The sequence below is a fragment of the Cyprinodon variegatus genome, unplaced genomic scaffold, assembly GCF_000732505.1.
Source record: "Cyprinodon variegatus isolate N-32 unplaced genomic scaffold, C_variegatus-1.0 Scaffold217, whole genome shotgun sequence".
NCBI lineage: Eukaryota > Metazoa > Chordata > Actinopteri > Cyprinodontiformes > Cyprinodontidae > Cyprinodon > Cyprinodon variegatus.
This window is the reverse complement of record NW_015150670.1, coordinates 500879-517293: the sequence shown is the minus strand read 5'-3', so window position 1 is coordinate 517293 and position 16415 is coordinate 500879. Positions and strand designations below refer to the sequence as shown.

Sequence of the window (16415 nt, the reverse complement as noted above, 5' to 3'; positions counted from 1 at the left end):
TAGTACCATTTTAAACACTTATTTTAACTGCAAAACATAGTTATCACTCAGAAAAAACTCAGAACATTATAAAACTGTGAACATGTGGCATCAGACACAAAGGTTTACAGGAACCAGGACGGAGCTTATAGAAGATGCTTGTGGATGTGTGATGGATTGTCCTTCCCCAGCTCTGCCTGTTCCCTTCTGAGCAGTCTGTTGTGAGGATGGGTAGTATTGCTGAATGGCTGCTCCGCTGTCTTCATTTGCTTTAAATTCAAAGATGTCAGAAGAATAACTGAGTAATTAAATGGAAAAAACTGAAAAAAACTGAAAAAAAAAAAAAAAAAAAAAAAATATATATATATATATATATATATATATATATATATATATATATATATATATATATATAACTCAGAAACCTAAAACATCTACAAACCCTTGCAAATTCTTAAAATGGCACATTTAATTTTTTTTTTGTTTCCACAAAAAGTTACAACATAGTAAAATGTCATCATTTAAATGCTCTCTATTTTCACCTTTGCCCTTCTACAGATTGATCAGACCAAACCATAGTAGGACATGGTGGATGAAATGCTTGCATCTTGAACCCAGTGATGTTTCCTGGGTGTCTAGAAAGAATTAGCTACTCTCTCTAGTTTCCTAACCAGATTAAGCACATTCTTTTCTGGGTTATTTACTTGTTCCTTTGTTGACTAGTTCAAGCTCCCAGCATCCAGAAGGAGAAAAGGCAATATCAGTTCAGTCTACTGAAATCTAATCTGTTCAGTCTTGGTGCAAGAAATTGTAGCAACTAGTCCTAAGAAAGTGTTTTAGCCAATCAGATTTAAAAAAAAAAAAAAAAGAAAAAAAAAAGCATCTGAATCATTTTTTTATTGGGTGGTAGGAGTTTTTTTCTTTGAAAGTTCAAGTTTTAGCCCTGACTCTCTTCATTGTATAAATGCTTGGAGGGGTGAGCGTGACTCAACAAGCTCACCCTGCAGTCTGCTCAGACACACAGGTAAGCAGACGCAAACAGAAACAAAACACAGTCAACGGCACCTGTGCCCGTGTAAACAGGCTCAGTTTAACACAACTCAACAGTTCGGTGTGTGTCACTGAGTCCCTGGATGTCTTTCCTTAATCACTTTGAGGAAAAAAAAAAAGAAAAAAAAAAACAATGGTACAAACAAACTCATCTCCACGTTGAAAATTGAAAAATGTATATTAAAAAAAAAAATCTCTCTTCCCTCCTGCCCTTGTATGCCCTCTCTGTTTTTCCTCTGACCCTACCCCCCTGCACGGAGACAGGGAATAGTCCCCTCCAAAAGGCATGGTGATGCTGACGGGACACCTGCTGCTAGGAGATGAAGAGGGCAGCAAGAAAGAGCATCGTCATGGTGAGGAGAAGTCGATCTCTGGATGGACTGCTTCCGCTAACACTCTTCTCCAGTTTCGGAACAAAAGGGTTGAATTCATCTGTGAAATAAAGAACATACACAACACCTTAACCTGAATGTTCACTTTTGATAATGAACAACAAAATCAATAACTGCCTAGGTTCACTTTTCACACATAGTAATTTAGGGGTTTATGTATAAATTATGGTAACAGCAATATGAAGACTACTTCCTCCTGTATCCTGCTCTGCGTCAGCTCAACTTTTAGTCCTTTCTCACTTATTGTTTTAACTAAAAACAGGCTTACAACCTGTCTGAAATAATTATTAGCTCCTTTATATTCATTTTATTATTTATTCCACATTAGCACAACAAATATTTCAAAAGAATCTAAACTAAAAAAAAAAACATTAATAAAATAGAAAACCAGTTGGAGAGAGAAGACCTTCAGCAAGCAGCGATTTTGCCCCAAATTTAGAATTACACCTATAGCCAAACTATGCACATTATCTGGATCACTACCAAATTAAATGAATGGTTCTTTAAGGAGCACCTTTGGTAAAAACATGTCCATAAAATCCATTCATAAGTTCTGCCAAATATCCCTATCTCACAGCACACAGCATTAGAGAATCTTTTTTTTTTAAATCCTGTATCCAGATCATGATGTGGATCATCAAATACATTCAATGGATTGTTCCTTGACCAGCGGGACGCCTCTGATACAAATTTCATTCAAATCCTTATCCTGTACACAGACAGACAGACAAATACAGTGTACACAAACAAAATATCCTAAAAACTTCTTGGTGGATGTAAAAAAACTAAACAAAACATAAAATATAACAAATTTAATTAAATTAAACTCAATTCAGTTTGTTGGTATAGTGCCAATTCACAACACATTCTCTCAAGTAATTTTACCGAGTCAGTTCGGTCAAATAATACAGATAAAAGTAGATTAAAATAGTAATTTTCTATAAATGGTGCTGATATCCGGTATATATATATATATAACTTAAAAAGGCAAACTCTATACACCTAGTTCTGGGAACAAGCATTCAGTTTCTTATTTTCTGATTATCTGGAATAAACTTAGAGAAGACGGTAAAAGTTCTTCTAAGTCCAAGTTAAAAACCCATTTGTTTAGATCTGCACTTTACTGTTAAGCTTAACCTGTTAACTGAGTTGTCATAAGCTTTTATAATGTTTTTTTTAATCTTTACTTAATTTTATCTTTCTTCTATTTTACAGTGTAATTCATGTAAAGCACTTTGAATTGTATTTGTACTGAATTGTGCTATACAAATAAACTTGCCTTGTCTTTGATAATTTTCAAAAAGCACTGAAATTGCATGATAGCAATTAGCGACTCATTTATTGAAGTAGTGGTGTAAAAATGTACCTTTGTATATTGTACAACGGTTAGTTAGAATTTAAAATTATATAATATCAACCACATTTTACTAAGGATTAGCTAGAATATTAAACGGGTAATGCCATTATATTAAGAAAATTGCAGGAAAACAACCAATTACTCACTTTAAGTTTTATGCATTTTGTCTGGTCAGGATTCCACTCATCAGCAAATAATATAAAAGCTTCAGGAAAAAAAACATTTAATTTATTATTTATCTATCTAAATAACCTTATATAAAAGGGTATATGGGAACATAATGGTTTGGTTACTGGTACCAAGTTGAAGTTAATTTGGGGGATATGAGTGCAAGATTTTACAAAATGGGGATAGAAATTGCTGATACGCTAAATGTGTAGTTGCATTGAAAATACTTCAGTCTAATAGAAATGCAGCAATAGATTAGCCCCATTTAAAATTGCAGATGTTTTCAAAGAGTTCCATTGTCTTAACATGGTGACACATCTATATTACAAACCTTAGACAGAGACACTGTAGGTGCTGTAATCCTGCCCCAGCTGCAGGAAACTACACCTGGTAGTGATCTAAAAATAGTTTGCAGTCTTTTGTTCAGGACTAGACATCAACTGATGATGTCTAATCAATGAACAGAAAGAAAAAAGGAGGCAAACAGCTAGTTGCACTTCTGAGACATGTGCAGCCAAACACACCCTCTATAGTCACTTGATTAATGGGCCCGAAGGCGAGACAGAAGCACAATTTTCCGTCTGTGCAAAAGTCAGCTGAGCGTGATTAGTGATTCTGTCTGCGGTCCAGTGACAAGAAAATAAAGTGGGGATGGTCTCAGTGTTCCTCGCCGCCAGTGTATCCAGCTCCAGAATATTTCCAGGTGCCCTGTGGGTCAAACGACAGACTAATGACCGGCTGACACCTGGCTTTAGAGCCAGACTCTTTTTGTACGCTCTGTGGGCCAGTCTAATGAGGTCTATGCAATGGTGGCCCTCAGGTTAAACGCTCTGCCTGAGCATGCAGCTAAAGGCATCAGAACACTGTTAACTCTGTGTGTTTCTTCGTCGCTGACTGACAGAGGAATGTAAGTTTAAATACACTACAATCAGACGAGAGAGAATGTTGCACAACTAGTTCAAAAATCTGGCTCTACGCCTCATTGCATTGTCACACACACACCTATTGTCTGTTGGTGTCAAAGGTACAGTAACAACATATTATTAGCAGAGGGTGTTTGTGAGCTGTTTATACTGCATTGTATGAACTAGCCGCATGCAAGGCCAGGTGACAGCTAACTGAACAGTACTATGGCTAAGTCTATACTGCTTTAAAAAGAGTCATATTGGCTACCTTTTATCTTATCTTTTAACTTTTAACATCACTGTTAATGAATTAATAAATTTAAATGCAAATATTATAGAAAAATGCAAGTGGCTGTCTACTTGTGCTACATGCTTATGTAGAAGTGAATGCTGTAAGTCTATGACTCGATGCATCTGCATTGGACTCCTTGTAAAAATGAACTTTGTTCATTAGTTAGTTTTTACTTTTTGTAGGGCAATTTTACATGATATTTGATATAAACATGTGCTTTTAATTAACCTTTACTGAATAAAATGTAATAATTTTGAACTATTTGTCTTTGAATGTGTTACATGCAAACTTTTTTTTTCAAAATATTTTGAAGAGATGACAGTGTTACAACTAGGGCTGCTACTAACGATTATTTAGCAAATCCCTTAATCTGTTGATTATTTTTGCGATTAATAATCAGATAGCCAAAACGTCCTTAAAGAAGACTTTTAATGAATTTAAACCAGTTGAAACTCAAACCTTTCCCCTTAAGGAGTTCTGGATAGAGCATATGGACAGGCAAAAGTTTTTTTTTTTTAATCTTAAATGCAAAATGTTTTTTTTTTTTTTTACAATTTTCATATAATTACTGCTCTAAGTGTGTTGCTCTGTCAGCTAAAGGCTGACAGTCTCTACATTCCAGTTAACGATTAATCGATTACTACATTAGTTGACGATTATTTCAATAATCCATTAATCACAATTAATTTTATTAATTAATAGATACCATAGCCTTAACTGCTACCTTAATGTTATGTAAGCTAAGGTATTTAAGTGTAGCATAGGTCTACATATTGTGAAATTATGACAATTTCTTTCAATTCAATTACCATAACCACATTAAAGTATTTGTGCATCTATTGTTGCACTCTTGTGCCAAATAGTGCATGTGTCATGGGACCAATAGTGTTGGACCAAAAGAGATGTCATGACAAGATACAACGTCTCTGCTTTAAGGGTAACAGTGTTATTTTATTTATTTGTTGTTTTCTTATTTTCAAGGTACAACGGAATGCCTCTTATTTTGTTTTTAATGTTTGATGTTTTTACCCTGTGTTTTACTGTTATCTATTTTTAAGGCCAACAGTAAACCACATCATATGCAAAGAAAAACATATTTCACTGCTGTGTATGAGTTTATTTTAAGGGCATGTTCTGCTGTTGTATGTTTAATTAATTGCCAAAGATGTACAGTATGTCATGTTGATCAATTACCATGAAGCCGCAAGACGGATGGTTCCCCTCAAGCAGAGGCTAAAAATAACCTTATAAAGAGAAGTCTAGAAAACAGCTTTGGTCGCAGTTATTATATTACAGATATAAATACAAACACAGCTGAAAGGCACCTCAGAGGATCTTTAATAAGATGCTGCATGACTGGCTAATATCCACACTCTTAAAGCACCATCCTGCCGTTCAATGCACTGAGAACACAGTTTGCTAATGAAACAAGACAGTTTACATTTAAAATAAGAAAGAAAAAAAACAATTGCATTGTCTTATTTTAAGTGTATATATCTAATTATCTCATTCTAAGAGTAAAAATACTCATTCCATTGGCAAATCATCTTATTTACCAACTAAAATTAAGTGTAAATACACTTAATTTAATAATTTTTTACTTATTTCTCGATAATTTCTGTAGTTTAGATTAAAGTAAGGACAAATAAGTTCTAACTTCTTTCTTTTTTATTTATAAATATTGGAAGAAATATGAAATTGAGTTTAAAAAGAGTCCATTAAAGAAACTTTTAAAAGGCTGAAAAAAACATTTTATGTGGAACCTTTTATAAGCTGCAAAAGCTTTTGATAATTTATTTCCATGGGATTTTTGTATTCACTCCAATAAAATTTGACACAAGTTCTAGATTGTAAATTAATGTTCAAATAAGAAACAGGAATAGGTTTAAAATTAGTTTTTAAAACCGTAATAAAATGGTAAATAAACCCTTTTCTGAGCAGGTGTTTGAAATTTGGGTAAATTAACCCTCTCTGCATGAATTATAATAAACTTAGTCAGGATTTTTTAATCAGTGTTTTTACAAATCCTTAGGTTTGTAAAACAAGGTTTTAAAAATAAATAAATAAATATATATATATATATATACCTCACTGATCCATTTCAAGGCAGGCCTTCCCTTAAAAACACTGAATCACCACAGAAATCTATTCACAGCATCCAGCAGTTTAGTCTTATTTCTATTTACTGTAGCTTTTGAAAAACATACTGTTACTTATACCTTATAAGCCCATGTAAAAAAAAAAAACTGCCTATTTGAAATTCATTAAAGCATTAATCGGAATCTATATTCTCAGCTTTTTTTTTTTTACCATTTACTGTAAAAAAAAATAGCATCTTACCTAAATGAATAGCAAACTCATCTTTTTAGCAATATTTTCCTTTTAAGAAATTATTATATACGTCCTCCACTGCTACTTCTATTATTGACTAAGAAATATTATGCCTGGTCTATGAAGCTATAGACATTACTGATTCTTAAACTAGACTTTCGTGTTGTCTATTACACTAAATCGGATTAATCATGCATTTCCAAAGTCTTTTGGGGGGCATTTGTAGTTTCACAAACTGTCCATTTAGAATAGAACCTGCTCCTGACCAAGACAGCTCGACATAAAGTTTATGGTTTAAGAAAATTAATAAAGTGAGCAGGAAAAAGAGTAGGCGTCATGACCAAAATGACTTCTATAATTAATAAACTGTTTCTAAAGGTAATATAAATAATTTTGTGAAATAAGAAAAGAGCTGGTAAAGAACCTGATAAAAAGTTTTATATCGAGGTAAACAGTCCATGTTCCAATAACGTGTCTTCTCTATCTTTTTTAGGATTCGCCTTATTGATTCTGAACTACTGTTTAAAAAATAATCAGTTTTATAATAGATATAACCCAATGATGAAATGGAAAAAGTAACATTCTATGTTTGCTGTTCATTTAGGCTGATAAATAAGTGAGCAACACTTTGACAGTGGATAGTCAGTTCACTCTTTGAGCATCTGTTTCATCCTCCACTCTTTAAGTTACAAACATAGGTTGGATCCTACAGGACAACAATTCATATCTAACTGTGGAATGTTTTGTTGAATAGGCAAACAGACATGTAGCCAGCTTTGGTAGACAACAGAAGGTTTCTATTCTCTTGAGCTTTTAGCGTCTGTCTGCTGCAGAACAAGCTGAACCTGGAAATGTTGTCTCTTGGAAATTTCCAAGTACAGAGAAACTGAAGAAGCTGCTGAGAAGTGCAGGCTTATGCGTGATTATCTTGGGTAAAACACACGGGGACTGCTGTTCACCTAAGTAGTGTTAACTGCACTATTAGTGGTAATGGCTGATATATGAGCCAAAGACAGCTTAAGTGTCACAGAGGGACAGCTATTTTGGTTCTAATGTAAATAATGGGACCAGGTTCACAACGAAATAATTTGAACAATGTTAAAATGCTAAAAGTTTTAACAACCCAAAACTACTTAGAACTTATCCACACATCAGTTTCACAGAAACCAGTTTGGAAATGGGCCACAAATATCCGACTGGTAAATCTCGAGTTAAGACTTTAAAGCTGTATCATAAGATACATAACAGATGATTGAGTCCTTAACTGCTTGATTTCAGGCACTTATATCTAACCTGATGTTGCCCACATAAGATCCAAACACAAACAGCTCAGAGGAGCTTTAATTGCTACAGTAAACGCCATTAAAGAAAAAGCTTCAGATTTCGCCTTTAATGGCCGCACCTGATCGTCCGATGCAGCAGCCTCTGCCAACAATGAGGGTAAATGAGCATCCTTCCACAGAAAGCCATCAGTAGCCACATGGCTGCAAGGGGAGCTGCAAGCTTTTTCCATCTGTGTTGTAAATGAGATCTAAATGGAATCTAATACTACAGGCCGTATTCAGCGGGGAGCCTCAGTTGAGTTGTGGACATTGATTAAAGGGGGAAGCAGCAAGGAAATAAACTATAAGCATTGCAGGAGGAAAAGAGACAGGACATTTACAGTGTGAGCTTGCAGCATTCAGGGAGGTTTGGACAGATTTACATGCATGAATACCAGTTGTAATGTTATAAATCCTAACATGAGTCAGAGATGATGAACTGGAAACAACTTTATCTCCTTTTATTGGCCTATGTAGAGGCCTGGCCTAGCTACATCCAGCTACTGTGTCAGCAGTTCAGATTAACAAAAAAAAAAATTGAGAATAATTTAACAGAAGAAAGAAAGCACATTAGTAGTTTATGTATGATCATCATTCAAATCAATATAGTATATTTTGAGTTTATTGTTTTGATTATACAACAATCTACTTCTATGCATCTCAAAATCAAGAGGTTTTTGCAAAAATATGTTTTCATGTAAATACAGGGTTCTAATACGACATACGTCTTACTGATAGTCAGATCAATATTCCAGCGATATTAGCAGGTTTTTGGAGCTTCTTGGGCAGAAGCCATATTTTTTAAATAGTGTTCACGTTTTGCTCATAACAGAAGCATAATATTAGTCCCCTACATTGAGTTTGAAACCAGTTTGCCTCATGTTTGGGGTCATGTGTCCTATTGGAACATCTGAATGTGTCCAAGTTTCAGCCATCTAGGTAATGTTAAAGCATTTAGAAAAACAGTCGACATGATGATGTCACCTCTAACCTCGACTGAAAAGTAAAACCAGATACATCAGATTACATTTGCTTGTCCACGTACTGCAGCAGCAGAAGTCACCCAAGTATGACGTTGTTAATTGTAAAAAAGACTCTGCCAAGGTGTTCATGTTTTCCGTCATGTTTGTTTTTTGGATTGTTAGCAGGATTACTTGAAAAGTTATAAACAGGTTAAATCAGGTTGGGTCTGGGTTAGCCAGCAGGTGGGTCCGGATCCGGATCCTGGTCTGCTAATCTGTGACCTCTGTTATAGAAGGTAAATAAGGTAAGTAAAATATAAATTAATTGTTATCATCATCACAATATTAAGCAACACTAGGATAATTACAAGATGTCCTGCTATCATTCAGCCCCAATAGAACAAAAGGTTCCTTTGTTTTAGCTTAAATCTCTAATAAATCTGCTTTCTTCACTGTTCAATTTGGGTCAGTTGAGTAATATTTTGGCATAACTGAGAAAATGCTCCTTGTCTCAATAACAAAACATCTTTTTGTAGGGTAAATGGTAAGGTTTTAAAACCTAAAAACACTATTACAACAGGTAAGCATGGCTGTGGAATAATCACAATGTGGGACTGTTTTACTGCTTATTGTACTGTTTGTGTGCCCATTATATTCAGAATAGTGAAAAGCGATCAACTACAAATTTTGACTTCTGAACTCTCAGACACAGTTGAATGTAGCAGTAGGAAAACCAGGCTTACATTAAGCTTCTGGAAGACTCTAACTTGAACCTTTTCAAAAAATCCTAAATTTAATAGTTAGGAATCAGGTTAATAAACAAACATCTCTATCTGATAATAAGTCTTCCAGTTGTTGCAAATTGAGGAAATTTTGCCAATCCTCACATGCTATTTTGCTAATGGTTAGGTTTAGGGCTAAGGTGTCAATTGGTTAGGGTTAGGGTAAAGTATACATTGGTAATGGTTAGGTTTAGGGCTAAGGTGTCAATTGGTTAGGGTTAGGGTGAGTTATGCATTGGTAATGGTTAGGTTGAGGATTAGTTTTAGGGTTAGGGCATAAAAAGGATTGAAAATGAATGAAAATCAATGGAAGTCAATGGGAGTCAACACATGGTCCTCACTATGATGGCAGAACAAGTAGGTATGTGTGTGTGTGTGTGTGTGTGTGTGTGTGTGTGTGTGTGTGTGTGTGTGTGTGTGTGTAAGTATACATTTGAGTCCATTTTAGATGGAAATAAGTTGAAATGAATTAAAACTTGATCACCAAATTGTAGTGTTTCCATGACTATGAATACTTTGTAAAACATACCAGTCATTACAACAATAGACAAATAATAATTCTATTGCAAGACTTTCTGAAACACATCCCTTGCTTTTAAATCATATAAATACAGTATATAAAAAAGTATTTTTTAAAAATGGGACAGGATTTATTTAAAAAATGGTATATTGAAAGAGGGAAAAACTCAATTTCACACATCAGTAGGTGAATAAACCGATTTTAGGTGACTTTCCTCCTCACTGCACTGCTACATGTGCTCCAGGGGGGAAAAATGTAAGATGGGAATTAGAGGGTAAAAAGGAGGGAAGAAAGATGGAGGGAAAAATGATTGAAGACTGATGGGAGGACAAACAGAGACGGAGAGGAATTTAAACAAACCGGTGTGACCTGGAGCTATTTTCTGTAGCTAAGTCTGGAGGTGTCTCATGACGGCTATTAGAACAAAGTGAAATATTACAGAAATGTTAATGTACAAACAGACACAACAACAGCACATGTTTTCCAAGCTACATTGGTTCTGCACGCTCTAGTTGTGTAATATTTGGGCTTGGTGTAAAAGCTGGTTTCAGTTGACATGCTGTTGCCATAATAAAAAACGTTTAACTTTGTCTTCTATGATCCAAAACTTTTCTAACTTATTACACTTTCTCAATATCCAGCACCAGAAACCAAGTCAATGTGGAAACTTGATTAATGAACATTATATGTTTGTTTTATCTTTTACCAGTTAATACCAGTTAAGAGAAAAAAAGGTTAAACAGACAGTTTTATTAACGCAGCAGATAAATCAATCAAATCTTATGCAGCTTCTTTTTCTGAATGGCTTGATTTTCAAACTTTTCTCTGTCAGATTATCACCAAACTGTATGTTCTTTGCTAACCTTCTGGAAATCTGCAGAAGATGTGTGAAACGAATATTCAATTAGTTGTTTTGCATCACCGACAGCCCCAAGCCAGCTGGTGCTGTGAAGTTAAATGAGATGAATGCCATTTTAGAAAACGGCACATTTCACCCTCATGAAATCCGCGTGGTCACTTTGATATCTCGAATCACTGACCAATTTACTAATATCCCAGAAACTCTTTTATCCCAGTGGGCAGTAGAATGCGTTTTGGGAACGGTTTTAAAATGTTTGTTTGGAGGCGATTTATCTTTATTCGTACTTTACCATGCATTTACTGGAAACTACTGCTCCAGGCTTTGACACAAGTCCATTTATTTAGTTGTTTATTTTATTCATCATCTTTTTCATATTTATTTTTATAACCTTGTATAAATACCAACAGTACAGATACGCAAGTTTCACTCTAAAGTTATTTAATTCAGTATATTTTTAATAACATCTATACTTTCCTTCTGTATGTATACAGCATTGGTACACAAATGTATGTTTATTCAAATTTAGAAAAAAATAATCAGTTTATTATCAATCTATTTATATACACTTTTCATTCCATACAACTGTCATAGTTTTTTTTTATTGTTTAGAAGGATATAGATCTGGGAGTTTTGCTCTCATTTGATAACATAATTATGCCTTTTAACAGACTTTTCTAAACACTTACCAATATCATCGATTTTTAGGTCTGGTCTTAGTGTGTAGTCTGGTTCTGTAGGCTCTGGTTCATCATCCACATCTGAGGCTTAAAGAAATGGAGAAAGAAAGACAGAGAGAGTGAAAACAGAAGAAAGTGTGTGAAACTAAATCGCAGTTGACGAGAGAGCTGTGGTTTAAACCACCATTCCAGCCTAAGGGATTTTAATTACATCCATGCTGACATCCTGAGGGGAACTTGCAAGAGACTGGCAAGACAAGGGTGCAGAGGTTAAAAAAGCCCAGAGCAGAGCAGACTGACAAGCGGTAACATCAGCAGTGTTCTGCACAAAGAGATAGAGAAGAGAGAAATAGGGCTGTGAGGGATGGCAGATCAAAACTGAAGAGGGCCAGTGTGCAAGAAGAAAGAGAGTTGCAGGGTTGAAGGAGGGAGGAGAGGTTAATACTACAGGGCTGTGGAAGTTAAAAGGACCGGACAGGCCAGGGATCAAAGGCTGTGTGTAGAGAGTGTGTGACTGCGTGTGTGAGCGGACTGAGAGACTGAAAGGTGGCAGCAGAGACAGAGAGAGAGAGAAGGATAACAGTATGTATACATAGCCACCCACTGACTGAACAGAGCAATTAATGGATTCTGACAGAGAGCGATGGAGAAACGGTGAAAGAGCCGGAAAGAGAGAGGAAGAGGACAGGAAGGAGGGGAGGAGAGGGAGTCTTCAAAGCAGGAGGTACTTGATGGAGAGGGGGAGGAAGGGGAAAAAGGGAAGGAGGAGACAACGAGAAGCAAAGAGATGCAAAACTGCAAGTGTCTATGTTTGCAGAAGGAGGCTCACTCCCTGAGTATACCAGATGCGTTTTTTAGGTTAATGCTGTTCTTGGGTCTGATAGATGATGGGCAGCAGGCACAATCTTTAGCAAAGTCAAACCCTTGCAACTAAGGTCAAACAGCACAGGAACAAAGATATATCATGGGGCTTACCTGTGGAGCAGCAGACGTACACACGTAGTCTGAGACAGCTGCGTCCATGGTGATGAGTAGGAGTGGCTGTGCAATAAAAAAAAAAAAAAACAGCAGATAAATATTGGGGGAACCCAACGGAGGGAGGCTTGTTTTCTCTTGTTCGTAGCAGTTCTGACTACAGTCAAACTACAAAGAAACTAAGCCCCAGGGTTTTAATCAGCAAGTGATGTCATAGTATCTTGTTGAAAATTTGGTTTTAACTAGGGCTGCAACTAACGATTATTTTTCAAATCAATAATTTGTTGATTATTATTTTTTGATTGATTGATTAATAATTGGATAGTCAAAGCTTCCTGAAAGAAGATTTTTAAAAGAAAATTAAACCAGGTGAAGCTAAAACTTTTCCACTTGAGGAGTTCTGGATGGAGCATATTGACGGGCAATTTTTTTTATTTTTATCTTAAATGTAAAATGTTTGTGTTTTTTTAAAACAATCTTGGTATAATTGCTGCTATAGTGGGTCGCTCTGTCAAATAAAGACATGTTTTAGAGTCTCTACACTCTATTAAACTATTAATTGATAACTAAATTAGTTGACCATTATTTCAATAATCGATTAATCACGATTAATCTGATTAATTGTTTCAGCCTTAGCTTTAACACATCTTGGATTTATCAGCTGTTGTGAAACCGAATAAAAAAAATCAAAATGCAAAAGCCCGTTAAAGATTAAGATTACCCAACAATCCCACATAATTATGAACATTTTAAAAACTTTTATTTAAATGGAGGGTACTTTTATCTAACAATGATCTAATGGTTAATGAGAGGCTGAGGCTGATCACATTACTTGCAGACAGAAATCAAAAGTAGCAGTGTGTCAACTGTTAAATTAATTTTAAAACAAGAATTCTTTATATTCAGTGGCCAATTTATTAGGTATCTATTGATGGAAAAGGCTTTTTTTTTTTTTTTAAGCTCTAGTCAGACTGACTTTTATTTTTGCTCCAGACTTTCAACGTACACCACGAACACAGAAACCTTTTCAAACGAAAAAAATGTTACTGTTCTTTAATGTTAATGTTCAGCCTTATGCCAGAAAAAGCACCAGTGTAACTGGAACTATTCAATGTTTTACTCATGTCTCTCACACATAGGATGTAATGTAATTACGAGCACAAACATTTTTATCTAAAAAAACAACAGCAATGAAATGCCATTAGAATCACGCTTTTATTTATTTATTTCATTTTGCAATAAAAGGTAAAGTTATTTTTGATTTAAAAGACAGGACCTCTGGAAGGCTGGTGGCATAGGGCCCTATGGGTGGTTGTTTTGTGCCTGGGATGCATTAGAAGAGGGAGGGAAATAACCCTAAAAAATACCATTTCTCAGTTACATCCTGAATAATGTTTTTCTCTTTTTGAGTTGGTGCTGATGCAAGGAGAACAGAAATTTTTCATGACATGATTGTAGAGTACTATAGTCCTGCCCCAGAATTGAGATAATTTTCTAGATTTTGATTGGTTGGGGGAAGGGAGAAGGATGGGGCTGACCCACAGCACCATTCATGCAAGAACTACCACCATGACTGTAGAGAACCATCAAAAGAACTCTACTGTTCAACTGTCTACAATATGAAATAAACAACAAAAATATAGCATGGAGGAGATAACACTTTTGCTGTACATTGATTGTTTCAGTAAAAACCAAAGTGAGAATTAGATTTAATTCGGCTACTGTAGTTTAGTTTCTGTTTAATGTCTTTCTGATGGCTATCATGGCTAACTAGGACACTTAAATAAATCAGACCCATTCTTAATAACATTTGCCACCTGTACTGTTTCTGCACTTTCAAATGAAAACATCTCCTGTTTAAATAATCCATAAAAGATTTGAATAAAAAAAAAAAGCTTTTGTTTTCTCTCAAATGTGCAAAGACACATTTGGATTATTTACCCAAAGGACTCCTTTAAATATGATATAATACAATTATTTTATTATTTTAAGCTAGTTTTCAAGTTTTGAAAACAGCAGACAAAGGAGAGCAAAACAAAGACTGAGGCAACTTTTTGTTAGTGACAGCGCAGAGCAGCATTACTACTGCGGTGTAGCAGAGCAGAACATCATGGAGACATCTTCTATTAAGCGTGGTGAGGCGAATAGTCGCTGCACTGATTATAGAAGTTTGTTTATGACATTTGTTGTTGAAATGTTTGCTGATGAGCCCAAAGTTCATTACTCATATGGTGTCATTTCTGCACAAGGTGCTGCGAGTTAATTTAATGAGCAGTCAACAAAATGAATGAGTCTGCTTGACTGCAAGGTTGTGTGATTAGATGTGAAGCAGCAGTTTGTTATCCTGAAATGATACTGTGTTCTATTTAGCTCTAAAGTTGGATCTGGGACCAACATGCTCTAGTTGCGAGCTGAAAAACCAATGGGATTTGATAATTGCATAGCTCACTGATAAGGCTAACTACAGAGAGCAATAGCAGCATATGAAATATATTTTTCTATATGTTATGCTACCAAAAAATGTAAAGGCTCTATTGGGCTGCTTGTAGGACTGCTCTAATGAGGCGCAAACTATTTGAGTGATAGATAAAACTTTTTATAGTCAGTTATCATTTTTGGAGTGAAAAACTTTAGAAGTCAGATTAAAACTTAAAGAGCATTTAAGAGTGTACAGTTGGCAATCGGATGGTGACTTAAATTAGTTGATTTTCAGCCTGAAAGACTGAACTGTAATACACAAGAACATTTAGATCATTTACAGGCTCAGGGATCACAGGAAACATCAATGTCTTCACTAACAACAACAATCTTTGGAGCAGAAGACATCACTGCAAGAAACCTCTGATTTGGCAGTGTGAAAACAGACTATTTCACAGTTTTGTTTTTAAATCTAGTGTGCTACAAAATATACAGTAAATATGTTCTGTAATATTCATACTATAAGTAACAAAAAAATACATAGATAAATTAATCTGAGGATTTGTTTTATTTAACCCCTAACTTTTCCAGGAAATAACTCAAATGAGATCAATAATCTTTGTAACATTTTACAACAAACATCATTTATAAATAGTGAAGATACCATTTATTATTAATTAAAATATACTATATTAATGTTTGATAATTATTTATAAACAGCATCTAAACATTTTATAAAAGGTAAATAGGACATATTGCCCTGCTATCCCTAACTCTAACATCAGTGAGCTTATGCCTATCCCTAATCTGACTGAATTATATTGGCCTGCCATGTTGATTTAGCTTTACCTAACATCAGTAGGTTTATTGCATCAATAAATGATCTGTTAACCTTTATAAATTATTTAGATGCGGTTTATAAATGATTATCAAACATTAATAAACTATCTATTAGTCATTGATAAATGGTCTCTTTAGCATTTATAAAATATGGAAAACCTTGTAATATAGGGCACACTGCATTTTCACATGAGCAAAAATATGATTTAAAAGTAACAGAAGAGTTATAATCTGTTTTCTAAAGAAGCAAATGAGGCATGATGTAATTATTCTTAGTGCTGGTATTTGCACAGACACCTCTTTTCCATGACCAAATGGACTGCTGAATTTTTTGCTATTTGAATGATAAGAGAGAGACTTTTCTGATGCTTAAATATATTTTTGTTAAATAAAATAATTTTTTAAACTTTAAAACTTTTAAAACTGGTAAATCTTGCAACAAAATCTCTGAAGGTGTTTGTTTTTCAGTGAATTTCAAGCAAAAATAAAACAGTTTTAATAGATAGATAGATAGATAGATAGATAGATAGATAGATAGATAGATAGATAGATAGATAGATAGATAGATAGATAGATAGATAGA

General features: G+C 34.8%; 1 protein-coding gene across 1 annotated transcript in view; it reads right to left on the bottom strand.

Annotated features, from left to right (window-relative positions):
- Positions 1 to 394: 394 nt before the first annotated feature.
- Positions 395 to 16415, bottom strand: part of LOC107088397 (ephrin-A3-like) — an 86293-nt gene continuing 70272 nt past the window's right edge. Inside the window, exons 4-6 of the mRNA XM_015380539.1 lie at positions 12575 to 12640; positions 11609 to 11686; positions 395 to 1461 (exon numbers count right to left, since the gene is read on the bottom strand). Coding sequence (XP_015236025.1) covers positions 1343 to 1461; positions 11609 to 11686; positions 12575 to 12640 — 263 coding nt within the window. The 3' untranslated portion in view covers positions 395 to 1342. The remainder of the gene's footprint in view (positions 1462 to 11608; positions 11687 to 12574; positions 12641 to 16415) is intronic.